At 35.9% G+C, this 14729-nt stretch overlaps 1 protein-coding gene across 1 annotated transcript in view; it reads right to left on the reverse strand.

The window, feature by feature from the left end:
• The window catches only part of Efcab5 (EF-hand calcium binding domain 5), a 109434-nt gene that overhangs the window by 45227 nt on the left and 49478 nt on the right, over window positions 1-14729 (reverse strand). Inside the window, exons 4-8 of the mRNA XM_048793520.1 lie at window positions 5963-6062; window positions 3132-3323; window positions 1996-3038; window positions 1032-1134; window positions 841-933 (exon numbers count right to left, since the gene is read on the reverse strand). Coding sequence (XP_048649477.1) covers window positions 841-933; window positions 1032-1134; window positions 1996-3038; window positions 3132-3323; window positions 5963-6062 — 1531 coding nt within the window. The remainder of the gene's footprint in view (window positions 1-840; window positions 934-1031; window positions 1135-1995; window positions 3039-3131; window positions 3324-5962; window positions 6063-14729) is intronic.

Raw genomic sequence — 14729 nt, forward strand, 5'->3', positions numbered from 1 at the left:
CTTGATTTTCTATTTAGTGAAAATATTATTTCACCAGAATTTTTTAGCATAGTTAAGTCTGTTATTTAGCCCAGGTTTAAATAAGGGAACAATTTGCAGATAGAAAGAAAATAATCTTGATCTAATTAGTTCTACTACTTGTTGATATGAAAGGAAAATATAAAATAGAACTTTAATTAAACATGACTAGAGTACTATTCAAAACAATTATAGTTAAACATGTGATTTGATGTACACTTGTAATCCCAGCATTTTGGGAGGTTGAAGCATGTTCATAGTCAGCTGCAGCAATTTTGGGAGGCCCTAAGTAACTTAGCAAGATCTTATCTCAAGATAAAAAATTTAAAAATAAAAAAAAGGGTTGGGGATGTGGCTCAGTAGCTAAGCACCCCTGGGTCCAATCCAAAATACCAATACTACCTTTCTTTGAAAATCTTCAAAAACAAAATAGATTCTCATTTGTCTCATATGTTTGGATGTGGACCTACCAGGAAGAGAAATAGCTGGCATAATTTCTATTGAATTCTAATATCTAACATCTGATTTCTTTTGTATGCTTGTACCATATCTTCAAAGCAGTTATAGGGCCATATAATAGCAAAAAAGTCTATTAATATCATAAGTTTGAAAGCCAAAGAATATTCATTGATAGTAGATGTCACTACCAATAGCATGTCACCATTAGAAACACCCATCTTACATATATTCATATCCATCAGTTCTCAGGAACAAAGCAATGTAAGGATTCTGTTGTGTCTTAGTTAAATCCATTCTTTCTCATGGGATACCACAGTAAATTAAAGTCACCTATGCTTCCTTACTTTCATTGTTAACACATACCTGTAAACTTGGAGTTATTATAGATTAAGTGTGCTTGATCCTCATCTTCAAATTTGACATACTTCCTCCTCCAGTTACAAGCAAAAAAATCACCTATAAAAACACATTTCATAACACAGCCAATTTAAATTCACTTTCACAAAATTTTTGTCCTAGGTGATACATGAAAATAAGATTAAATAAAAAGTTACCTGACCATGATTTTCCTTCAATTTTGGGGGACTTGGGTTCACAGGATCTGTCTTTCTGAATGTCCTTTCTTGTGGTAGCTAAAAGGTATACAAAAGAAAATTTCTATGAATTGGACATTATGTCTTCTATTACATATCCTAAGGTTAATGAATGGGAAAAATACCTTTCATATAGAACACTAAAAACTCTGAGTATTTCCTCATATATATTGTGTCATAATCAACCACAATTAAGTCACTTAATAACTTAAATGGTTGACAGCAGCTCTGTGGCAAAATCTGTTTGTTGTATCTCAATTTGGCCATGCAATATGAAACATTTCCCAGTTTCCCTTAGAGTGACATATTCCTATATGCCTAAATTGTGACCAATGAGATATGACTAAATATTTGAAATGCAGGGTGGGTTTTTTTTTGTTTGAAATATATCTTTTATCTGAAAAAAAAAACCAAGACCCATTTTTATAGTTAAAAAAATATTAAAAAGTGGTTTCTAAAAAGCCCCATTTAAAATAAAGGGGCTTTTTCCACCTTTTCAAAAAACCCAGTTAAAACATTTCTACATGTAACACTGCTAGATTTCTTCCTTGTTTTTTTAAAAAAATATTTTTTAGTTTTGGGTGGACACAATATCTTTATTTTACATTTATGTGGTGCTGAGGATCGAACCCAATGCCTCGTGCATGCTAGGCGAGCACTCTACCACTGAGCCACGATCACAGCCCAATTTCTTCCTTGTTAATGAATTTCTAGTACAAATTAAATTCTTGGTAAGCTGACAATAGAGACATTCTGGTTTGCATTTAATTGATTATTCAAGGTCTAGACTCATGTTGAGAGGCAAAATATGTCTAAGGTTTGCATGACCTGACATGCCAAAAATGATTCTAATTTAAATGATTATTTTTCTGAAAAGACTTTAAAAACCACTTCACAAAACAAGTAGCTGATGTTGTAGGAAAACTGAATCACTACCTGAACTATCTTTTTTACTGGATGTAGGAAGGTCCTCTTGTAGTTCTTCTAATAATTCCTCTTCATACAGTTGCTCCTTTTCTTGTGAAGGGAATTCAATATATTCAGATTCTGCACTTGTTCTAGAGATTCTAACTTCCCTTGATGGTGAAGTTGAGTCTACATCCTCTTGTTTTTCTGGAATTCTCTCTCCATATAGATCGTGCTCTTCTGTGTGTGGTTCTTCTGTTGTTAACTCTGTGTGTGATCCATATTCTGAATATGATGCTTTGTGTGGTCCTTGCCCTGCTGTTGATCCTTTGTGCTGACTTTGTCCTGCTGTTGACCCTCTGCGTGATCCATGTTCTGAAGATGACATTCTACGTGGTCCTTGTCCTGTTATTGATGCTTTGCTCTTCCCTTGTTCAGAAACTGACTCTCTGTGTGACCCTTGTTCTGCAACTGACTCTCTTCTTGGTTCTTGTTCTACCATGGAGCTTCTGCGTAACCCTTGTTGTGTAACTGACTCTCTTCTTGGTTCTTGTTCTACCATGGAGCTTCTGCGTGACCCTTGTTGTGTAACTGACTCTCTTCTTGGTTCTTGTTCTACCATGGAGCTTCTGCGTGACCCTCGTTCTGCAACTGACTCTCTTCTTGGTTCTTGTTCTACCATGGAGCTTCTGCGTGACTCTTGTTGTGTAACTGACTCTCTTCTTGGTTCTTGTTCTACCATGGAGCTTCTGCGTGACCCTTGTCCTTCAATTGACCTTCTGGGTGTTCCCTGTTCTGTCATGGAGCTTCTGCGTGACCCTTGTTCTTCTATTGACCTTCTGGGTGCTCCCTGTTCTATCATGGAGCTTCTGCGTGATCCTTGTCCTTCAATCGACCTCCTGGGTGTTCCCTGTTCTATCATGGAACTTCTGCGTGACCCTTGTCCTTCAATCGAACTTCTGGGTGCTGACCCTTTGTGCTGTCCTTGTCCTTTAATTGATCCTCTGTGTAGTCTCTGTTCTGTCTCTTGTTCTGTAATTGACTCTGGGATATTTTCTTGTTCTGTGTCTGGTTCTTCATAGGATTCTTGTTCTGCAGTTGAAATTCTTTGTGGTCCTTGCTCTGCAGTTGTCTCTCTAAGCTGTTCTGGTAGGCTTGATTTCCTCTGTTCATCAAGTTCTTGTTGGTTTTCTGATAACTGATTTTGAGTTTTGCTGTCATGTTTTTCAGAAAGTAATGCATTCATCCTTAAAAGCACCTTATCAAAGTCTTCATAAATATGTTTCTGATTATCCATGTCTCCCCAGAACTCAAGCAAGTCTATCTCTTCAAATTCAACAAATGGCCCTAATGCAGAAAATAAAACATTTACCTAAAAAATTGATCTTATATTGTAGAACCAGAGATATTAATGTTTTAAAAGCTGAGCATAGTGATTATATATAGGCTTATTTATTATTCATTATTTTTAATTTTTTTTGGTACCAGGGATTAACCCCAGGGTGTTTAACCACTGAGCCTCAGTACTGACCCTTTTAGTTTCTATTTTGAGACAGGATCTTGCTAAGTTGCTGAAGTTGGCCTTGAACCTGCGATCCTCTTGCCTCACCCTCCAAAATCACTGGACTACAGGTGTATGCCACCATGCCTGGCTAGGCTTATTACTTTAAAATGACATCAGTTATCTTTTGCTGAAATCCCATAAAAAGCAAAAAAAAAAATATTCAAAGGAACATTTTAAAATGCTCACTATTATGAATTAAATATCATCCCTTCCTAAAAGGTATAGTTTGAGAAATGAACATATTTTTCTTTTGGTATTTGAAATGTTGCTTAGACTGCCAAAGCAAGTAAAATTTGTCCTCTACATTTGTGGTCCTCCCACGATAAGCATAGCTTAGAGAGCAGGAGGGGAACACATCTTTCCATCTTGATATCTTTTTAGTTTCTGTGATATAAAAATAAAAGCAAGTCTTTATTCATGGCAGTCTTTTAGTGGGGCTATGTTTTTCCAATATTCGCTTTCCTTCTCTTCTTCAAACCTCATTTCTTTTCTTCCACAACTTATGTGGACACCTGATTCAGAATTCTAGGCAAAGGGATTGGTGGGTATCTCAGTGGGAGTGTAGTGGCACCCCCTTCTCCACAGAAAATCTAAGCTTCTCCAGAAATCTTCACCATAATTGATTTTAGGACTCTCAGCCAAAGAGTCTCTACAAAAGAGTTCAATGTAGTTAAACTTCCTGTTTTCCTGTTGCTGCATTTAACTTGGCCATTGGCCTGGAAGAGATCAGCACTCTAGGTGCTGAATGCCCCTTTACTAGTTTTCACAAACATTTATCCAGTATAGTAGTTTGTAGAAGTGTGTTTGCAAATGCAAAAATGTGATTATAAAAAAAAAAAGACAGATCCCTTAACAAGTGCTCTGGTCTTGAGTTGGAGCTTCACAGAGATGTCTACATTTCTAAGATAAGTTCCCAATTGGGCTCCATGGTAACAGCTGGCAGGGAGAGGAAAGAAAGGGGAGAAGAAGCTCTCCCCTTCTCAGGCGCTGTCCTTAAAGGGTTAACTTGCCCAGAACAGTGAAAGAAAAAGCTGGGGGGGTATAATGTTCTAAAACTACCTGAACTTGGGGCTCAAGGGGATTGATTGATTACAGTGAAAGCTTTGCCCTCTGAACCTGGCTATAGCTAAATAAACCTGCTTCCTGATCCTATTTGGTGTCTTGCCTGTCTGTCCCTTCCATCAGGACAGCATTTGCTCAGCAGGTACAAGGCCCTGGATTCAATCTTCAGAGCAAAAACAAAACAAAACAAAATGAGCAAAACACTCCAGGGAAAGAATGGATAACATTCACCAGAATCCTGCTGTTAAAAAATATAATAACAGTGGGGCAGGCGGGATGGTGCACACCTGTAATTCCAGCTGCTAGGGAGGCTGAGACAGGAGGATAAAGAGTTTCAAGCCAGCCTCAGCAAGAGCCAGGAGCTAAGCAACTCAGTGAGACCTTGTCCCTAAATAAAATACAAAGTAGGGTTGGGGGTGTGGCTCAGTGGTTGAGTGCCCCCGAGTTTAATTCCTGGTACTAAAAAGAAAGAAAGAAAGAAAAAAGGAGAGAAAGAAAGAAAAAGAAAACCCAACAACAAAAACTTGGTTTTCAGGGGCTGGGGCTGTAGCTCAGTGGTAGAGCGCTTGCCTTGCACATATGAGGCAATGGGTTCGATTCTCAGCACCACATAAAAAATAAATAAATAAAGATTAAAAAAATAATAATGACAAGTTCTTAAAAAAAAAAAAACCACATACACACAAAAACTTGGTTTTCCAGACTGCAGGAAGTAGAACTCAAACCATAACCAGCCCCTTCAGGATAGTAATTAAGCTATAAAATTGTGATTCCCACAATTTTTAGAAATATTCTATGTATATCACCCATAGATTTTTTTAAGCATTCAAGTAGTAAATCTTCACCCAAATAAAAAATTGATATCATTTGGAAAACCCAGTTATGGAAAGATTTTCTCTTTAAAAATACAAGTAAAACTCAATTCATTTTTGTAGAAATATAAAAAGACTATTTTACCACATAAGTATATGAAAGGTATACAAGTAAAATGCATGGGAGAATAAACTATTTTTCTAGAAATGTTAGCATTTTAAGTTGGGCATTAAAATAGGATAACCAATATCAAATTAATTTCCAAGACATTCAAATTGTCACTAAAGCCTCTTTTTATTTAAATGAATTGAAAATTGAGTTCTAGCTGAGTTCTGACAACATTGAGTACTGTACCATGCTGAAAAATACATCTAGTTGTAATGAGGAGTAAATTTTGTGGGAGAATGAACAAATAAATATAGCCATCAGGACTTAAGGAAGATGTTATGTAAAGGCATTCCACAGGGGTAGAATGATCTTATGCTGTCCTGTCAGTGGACTACGACACTTCAGCTTGAGCGTGCTCCTCCCTCTGAGCGGCACTTACATTGTCTTGGGTTTCCAAGTAAATGCTTACGCCTTCGTTTAAGTCTATCATAGAATGTTTCCAGCAAGGCCAATGTCCTCTGCCGATCCAAAACCCCTACCTAAACAGAAGGATTGTAATTAGTAGTCACAGGAGATTTAAGATTTTTATGTAGAAAGAACAATGACTAATTTTTGGATTGAAAAAATTGAGGATTGAACTTAGGGCTCTCTACCACAGGTCTACATCCTCATCTTCTTTTTAAATTTTATTTTTTTTCAGGGTCTTACTGAGTTAACTAGTCTCAGACTCCTGCCTCAGCCTCCTGAGTCCTCAGCCTGTGGTGCCTGTAAGAACTGGCTATCAGCACCATTATCATTATCAAGTATGTAAAAGCAGCAGCAGCAAAATTAGGAAAGCTCTATCTTGTCTAGGTGAGGCTTATACTCAACTTCCCCATTCTGTGACATATCAAATACCTTGCACTTAGTAAATGTTAAACAAATATTTATTACTGACTTGTTAATTGCTTGAATTCAACATGATGTTCTGTTCTTATCTAACCTGACTTGAACATGTCATAATTAACAACTCCTCCCTAACTTATTCTTTATTGTATTGTTCTATTTTGAGAAAAAAATAATTACAGAAAAATATAGAAGATGACAAAGCTAACATCTGTGTTTCCAACATTCAGAAATCATGACTATTTAAAGTACACACAAAAATGTATGTGTACAAAACAGAAATAGTACGAGTATCCTTCTTCTTCTTCATTCTTTTTTTTTTTTGGTACTAAGGATTGAACTCAGGGGCACTCGACCACTGAGCCACATTTCCAGCCTTATTTGTATTTTATTTAGAGACAACTCTCACTGAGTTGCCTTGCCGTTGCTGAGGCTGGCTTTGAACTCGCAATCCTCCTGTCTCAGTCTCCTAAGGCGCTGGGATTACAGACGTGCTACACTGCACCTGGATGTACATGTATCCTTCTTCATATTGCTTTTATTTATTCAACATTGAGATCTAACTTCTGTATATAAAGAAATGTACTTTATTCCTTTTAACTGCTATAGAGTATAATATAATGTGAAAGCACTACAATTTTCTTAACATTCCTCTATTGATGAATATTTAGGTTATTTCCAGTATTTTGATATCAAAATAATGCTGCAACAAATATCCTTATACACATCTTCTTGTGCACATTTGCAAACATTTCTCTAAAGTAAATAAAGTGGAATTAGTGTATTATATAAAATATGCATTTTATTATATAAATTATATATATTATATAAAATATGCATTGCTCCGTAAGTGTTCCATACCAATTTACATTCTCACTAACAATGAGAGTATCTATCATTTATCCATATCAATACTGATATTGTTAATTTATGATTTCTCCAATCTCATCAATAAAATGGTAACTTAATATTTTAATTTGTAGTTCCCTAATTATTAGTGAGGTTAAGTATGTTTTCATGTATTTACTATGTATTTATCTTTTAGACTTCTGTGAATAGCTTTTTCTTGTCCATATTCCATTCTTTAGTTGGGAAGAGTTGTCTGTTTCTTATTTATTTGTAAAATTTTGTTGATGCTGCAAATATCTTTCCCCAATCTGTTTCTTATCTTTTAATCTAACTTTTGGTGAATTTAGACATACTAATGCTTTTAACTTTGAGACAGTCAAATAAAGGAATCATCTCCTCTATGGTTTGTGCTTACTTGGTATATCTTTTAGAAAATAATCACTTATGCTGAGGTCAAAAGGTATGCTCTATATTTACTTTGAAAATTTTTAAAATTTTGTTTTCTACATCTGTTTCTGATCATATAAAATTCATTTTTTCTCATGAATAAGGTTGGAATCTTATATTTTTATATAAGATTATATTTTTCCCCAGTATAAAAGGCAATTGTCTCAATATTATTTATTAATTAGTTTTTTTTCTCATTAATTTATATTGCTATACTAAATCTCTACATGCTCATGGGTTGGATGACAGGTATAATATTCTGTTTCATTGAATTGTCTATTCCAGCCCCCAAACCAAGCTATTTTAATTAATATAACTTTATTTTAAAAATCAGGGATATTCTCCCAAACTTGTTCTTCATTGTGTATTTGACCTTTTGCTATTTTTGGACCTCTGTTTTTCCCATCTGAATCTTTTTAACTAAACATTCAAAAAAATGGAACATATAAACAGACAAGCACAAAAATCATGTGTATGGTTTTATTAATTAAAAGAAGGTAAACACACCAGGTGCAGTGGTGTACACCTACAATCCCAACTTCTAAGGAGGCTGAGTCAGGAGGATCACAAGGCCAGCCAGGGCAACTCTGTGAGAACCTATCTCAAATCAAAAATAGAAAAGGTTGGGGATGTAGCTCAGTGGTCGAGCACCCCTAAGGTTCTATCCTCAGCACTGCCCCAAATAAATAAATACACACAGGAACTGTTTCTCAAAGAATAACAAACTTTAATTGAGAGCAGGGTTTTGTTCCAAAACTCAAGGGATCTATACTGTTATTCTACTATTACAGCTTGCCACAATATTTTTAAAAAGCCTACAAAGCCTTTTCTTTTTCTGAAATTCATTCTGGCAGGCAATGTCTCAATTAATGCCTAAGAGCAACACACACAAATTAATTTATAAGACAAGCACATGCAAATGTGGTAAAGATTGTTTCAAAAATGTAAAAAGGTCCAATCAACATAGTGCCTCTTACTTAGTGGCATGTGGCACAAGTTACAGCAATTTACCTAATTAGTTACAGAATTTACCTAATTCTTAGAATCACTGGACTGCTAAAAATTCACCAACTCCAAATTTTTATGTCCCATACTCTGACACAGGTGAGTCTTACCAAGGCATCTAAGGGTACTTCTGATTAATCAAGCCCAATTACCATGATGATCATAATCAATGTAGTGCATATGTGTGATTTCTGTTATATGTCAATACAATCAACTGCATACTAGATTATAATAGAGAAAAGGAGAGTATCTTTTGCTCTAAGGCAAGGCGGTGAAAATATACTGCTGTTCCTGATGGGTAAAGTCAAAACTTCTGTTGGTTCCTGTATACTCTTATAGAGAAAACAACACATAACAGACCAATGGCCAAGAATAAGAGGACTATGTCAATCTAGTCCCATAAGGATTCCACACCTGGAGTGGCTGCTGCAAACAGAATCACATTAATATTACTGAGATGTATCCCTTCTATGAGGACAAAACAGGAGATTAGGTAAGTGTGACAGGATTACTTTCTCTGTATCCTTTATATATTTTCATATCTAATCTACATGGAATTTTCTATTCCATTTTTTTTAATCTGCTTGTTTCATTTTTACCATTTTGGCAAATGGAAAATTTAGAAGTTTCTATTTGGTCCTTTCTTTCATAATAGTTGTCAGTCCCCAATTTGGAGAACAAATGTGAGGATTCTGTTAGTTGTTGGATGTTGTCTATTCCAAGTAAACACTCAGGGATCAGAAATAACCATTGCTAAGTTCTATAATATAGCCTTGGACCAAAATAGCATTTATCACCTGACATCAATAAGTCCTAGCTTTAATCAACTGACACTTGGGATGTTTGGGGATCTTAGGGCTTAGTGTTAATTTGGAGTCAATTTCTGGTGATTCTTGAAGGTCTGGAGTATTTCCCTTTTCTCAATGTGTATTCATCCTGGTAAATGGATACAAGTCCTTTAAAGATGTAGTATATATACTTGTAGAAGTCTTGTAGACTTTTTTCCTCAGGAAACACAGCCTCCCCTTCAGACAAAGATTTCTAGATGTATGAACTGACTTCAGTTTGAAGACTAGGTAAGAGGCCAAGACTTTCTATTGTGGCATCTTTCTGGCTTCATATTAGTGAGCCAGTAATAATCACATAGACATTCTAATTCTTAAGGAAACCATGATCACCATGAAAATCCATGTGTGTCTAATCCCCATTCTTCTTTACTGTAATTCCAGTTATATATTCAGATCTAGAGAAATAACCATAGTGTGAATCCTAGAAAAATTGGATCCCATTAGAAGATGGATTTGGGGATTAGGTCAAAATGCAATTTATCAATAGTATTTGCAAACACTAATTTGACTAGGACACTTTGTTTCTGGTATTTAAGTGTCATGAGTCTTCTGTCATTCTGGAATCCAATCATTTTCCTTGAAATCAGAAGTTCACCTCAGTGGCAGTATCTCTAACCATTAACTATCACAAAACTTTTTAGCAATGCTGTCATTCCCTTCATTAATTTCTTGATTATTTCTTAAGGGAGTGTCATCTGGGCTCTCTTGGGCAATCTGATGGAGGTGCATATGTGGCAGGCAACATATGAGAAATCAACTTTAGCAATCTTTTGATTTTTAAAATTTTTTCTTTCCCTATTGAATGACAAGAAGGTTCTAGCATCTCAATCTCATTGAACCTAGGCCACCTTTGAGTTATGGTTTCATTTAATCTACCAAACAAGCTATTCACAGATACTCAAAATATTACTGCAAAGTAAACCTTCTAAGTATAACCATACTGATTAATTTGAGACAACCCAATATTATATCCATCCTCCTTATTCTGAAAGTACTATAATAAATTCCCAAATACATTCCCCAGATTTCTGCTGTTTTGAATTAGTAAAATAGTGCTGTTCTCTTAGAATACCAGCAATCATTTCTCAAGACAAACTTTGAACTAGTACTCCTGGGGCATACTGAGATCTGACTCCAACATTATTTTTTTTAAAAAAAAAAATATTTTTGGTATGGTAGTTACATGTTTAGATTTTTAAATTATTTGTTCTCTTTAGATATACATGACAGTAGAGTGTATTTTGACATATTATACATACATGGATTATAACATTCTAATTATGATCCCATTCTTCTGGCTGTTCATGATATGGAGTTTCACGGGTGGCGTATTCATATATGCACATAGGAAAGTTATGTCCAATGCATTATACTGTCTTTCCTATTCTGATCCCCACTCCCTTTCCTTCCTTCCCCTTTGTCTAATCCACTGAACTTCGATCCCCTCCACACACTTATTGTATGTTAGTATCCACATATCAGCGAGAACATTCAACCTTTGGGTCTTTGGGGACTGGCTTATTCCACTTGGTATGATAGTCTCCAGATCCATCCATTTACTGGCAATAGTCATTATTTTTTTATGGCTGAGTAATATTCCATTGTATATTTTTATCACATTTTCTTTATCCATTCATCTGTTGAAGGGTACCTAGGTTGGTTCCATAGTTCAGCAATTGTGAATTGTGCTGCTATAAACATTGAAGTGGCTGTGTCACTGTAGTATGCTGTTTTTAAGTCTTTGGGGTTTAGATGGAGGAGTGGGATAGCTGGGTCAAATGGTGGTTCCATTCCAAGTTTTCTAAGGAATCTCCATACTGCCTTCCATAGTGGTTGCACTGATTTGCAGTGCCACCAACAATGTATGAGTGTGCCTTTCCCCCCCACATCCTTGCCAATACTTATTGTTGCTTGTAAATTTTGATAACTGCCATTCTGACTTACTTGTATTCTTTTTATAAAAATATATTCTAATTTGTTATATATGACAGCAGAATGCAATTCAATTCATATTACACATACAGAGCACAATTTTTCATGTCTCTGGTTGTACACAAAGTAGAGTTACACCATTCATGTCTTCCTACTTGTATTCTTGATAATTACCATTCTGACTAGAATTAGATGGAATCTCAGCATAGTTTTAATTTAAATTTCTCTAATTGCTAGAAAAGTTGAACATTTTTTCATATACTTGTTGATCATTCATATTTCTTCTTTTGTAAAGTGCCTATTCAGTTCCATTGCCCATTTATTGATTGGGGTATTTGTTGTTTTGGTGGTAAGTATTTTGAGTTCTTTATATATCCTGGAGATTAATGCTTTATCTGAGGTACAGGTGGCAAATATTTTTTTCTCCCATTCTTTAAGGCTCTCTCTTCACATTCTTGATTGTTTTCTTTGCTGTGAAAAAGCTTTTTAATTTGATACCATTCCACTAATTTACTCTCGATTTCACTTTTTGCATTTTAGGAGTCTTGCTGAGGATAGTTTTCCTAGTTTCTCTTTCAGCTGATTCATCATTGATGTATAGAAAGAACACAATTGATTTATGGGGTGTTAATTTTATATCCTGCCACTTTGCTGAATTCCTTTATGAGATCATGTCTTATAAATATAGAATCATGTCATCTGCAAATAGGGATAATTTGAGCTCTTCTTTTCCTACTTGTATCCCTTTCTTTATTTTGCCTAATTGCTCTAAGAGTTTCAAGAACTAATTTGAATAGAAGTGGTGAAAAAGCACATCCCTGTCTTATTCTAATTTTTAGAGAGAATGCTTTCAGTTTTTCTCCATTTAGAATGATGTTGGCCTTGGGTTTAATGTATATAGCTTTTACAATGTTTTTCTAGTATTTTGAACTTCAATGGATGCTATATTTTGTCACATGTTTTTTTTGCATCTATTAATAATCATGTGATTCTTGTCTTAAGTCTATTGATGTGGTGAATTACATTTGTCGATTCCTGGTGTTGAACCAATCTTGCATCCCTGGGATGAAACCCACTTGATCATGGTGCACTATCTTTTTAGTGTTTATTTTACTTTATTAGTTGTTGATAAAACTTTATTTTTATTTATTTATATGTGGTGCTGAGAATCAAACCCAGTGCCTCACACATGCTAGGCAAGCACTCTACCACTGAGCCACCACCTCAGCCTCCTTAATGTTTTTTTTTTTTTTTTGCAACTCAAGTCAATCCTTATTGAAGACTTCAGTATTAATACATAACAATTCTTGTTACAATAAACATGCTTTAAGAATTTTAAATCTGAGCTCATCTACTCATCAGATTGCATAAAAAATTAAAATAGTATGAATTTACACCTAATTGAACTGATTCAGGATGGATGGTCCATTTCTTTGTATTAACACATAAGTTCAATATAGAGGCAGGGATGCCTTAAACACTGGAAGACACTGCTGACTTAAGCTTAAAAAAATACCAAGGGCTGGGAATATAGCTCAGTTGGTGGAGTGCTTGCCTCACATGCACAGGCCCTGGGTTCAGTCCCCAATATACCAAAAAAAAAAAAAAAAAAAAAAAAAAAAAAAAAGAGAATGGTGTAAAAAAAAACAGTATTTAAAAATATTTTTTAAAAAGGGGTGCGGGGGACAGTTTCCTATTCAGGTACAGTTCATGAGCTTCCTTGGGTCCTCTCCTTCAAGTGGCCATCACAGAAACCCTGCTAGGAGCACAGCCTCAGATCTGGCCCAGCTAGTTTATTCTAGTGCCCACTACTCTGCACCAGAACCCATAGTGCCACCCAGCCCAAGGAGCTGCCTGCTGCACCACTCTGGGACATCCCACCCTGCCTGAAGTGCATCAGGACACCCTAGATAGAGATGCCACTCCTCTCCCTGTCCCAACTGACTACACTTTATTTAATCCCGTGGACTAAAATAAGGTTATTCTATAGGTTTTATATTCTTCAGATGAATGGAGAGTGGGGAAAAGAGACAAACCCTCTGAAACATGCAAGACCAACTCTGCAGTTTCTACTAAGGCCACCCCACCCCTTCTGAGTGTCATCTGCAGTGTATTCGAAGGTCAGCCACCTTTCAGAAAGCTCAAGTGGAATAGTAAGCAGCTCAGAGAAAACATACATAAACCTGGGGGATGTGGTAGGCAGCAGAGCTGAAGTCTGCTCTCCCTGAAGCCAATCACACTCCCATACTTTAGAGATCCTCTTAGAAAGCACCAGAGAGAAGGATAGGTGGATGTCCCTCCTGCCGCTGCACCCATGGGAGGTCCTATGCTGTGTGGACAATGCCAGGTCAACTATAATTGGAGCAGCCAATTGTCAGCTGCCAGATGATAAGGTGGCCCAACTAGTCAGAAAATACTGTTTTCAAACGTTCAAAAAGGAGAGGTGATGTTTGGCTTTCCTTTGTAAAGGAGTCCCAGTATTTACACAGCTGGTGTGTGCCAGCTTTTTACCACCCACAATGGCACACTCAGCCCATGGGCACACAAAGCCTATGTGGGGACAACACTTTTAATAGGTTTTTGTGGTTTGCCAGTATTTTATTAAGAATGTTTGCATCTATGTTCATCAGGGATATTGGTATGAAATTTTCTTTCCTTGATGCATCTTGGTCTGGTTTTGGTATCAGGGTGATACTAGCTTCATAGAATGAGTTTGGAAAAGTTCTCTCCTTTTCTATTTCATGGAATAATTTGAGGAGGATTGGTGTTAATTCTCTTTTGAAGGTCTGGAAGAACTAGGCTGAGAATCCATTTGATCCTGGGCTTTTCTTTGTTGGTAGGCTTTTGATGGTATCTTCAATTTTATTGCTTGAAATTGATCTGTTTCAATTTTCTATGTCCTCCTGATTCAGTTTGGGTAAGTCATATGTCTCTAGAAACTTATCGATGTCTGCAACACTTTCTCTTTTATGGGAGTGTGGTTTTTAAATAGTTTTTGATTATCATCTGTATTTCAGTAGTGTCTATGGTGATATTTCCCTTTTCATTACATATTTTAGTGAATTGAGTTTTTTTCCCTCTTTCTCTTGATTAGCTTGACTAAGAGTTTATCAATTTTATTTATTTTTCAAAGAACCAACTTTTTGTTTTATTGATTTTTTGAAAATTTGTTTCAATTTCATTGATTTTAATTATTTCCTGTCTTCTGCTTTTGGTGTTGATTTGTTCTTTTTCTAGGGC

This window comes from Marmota marmota, unplaced genomic scaffold (assembly GCF_001458135.2).
Source record: "Marmota marmota marmota unplaced genomic scaffold, marMar, whole genome shotgun sequence".
Taxonomy (NCBI): domain Eukaryota; kingdom Metazoa; phylum Chordata; class Mammalia; order Rodentia; family Sciuridae; genus Marmota; species Marmota marmota.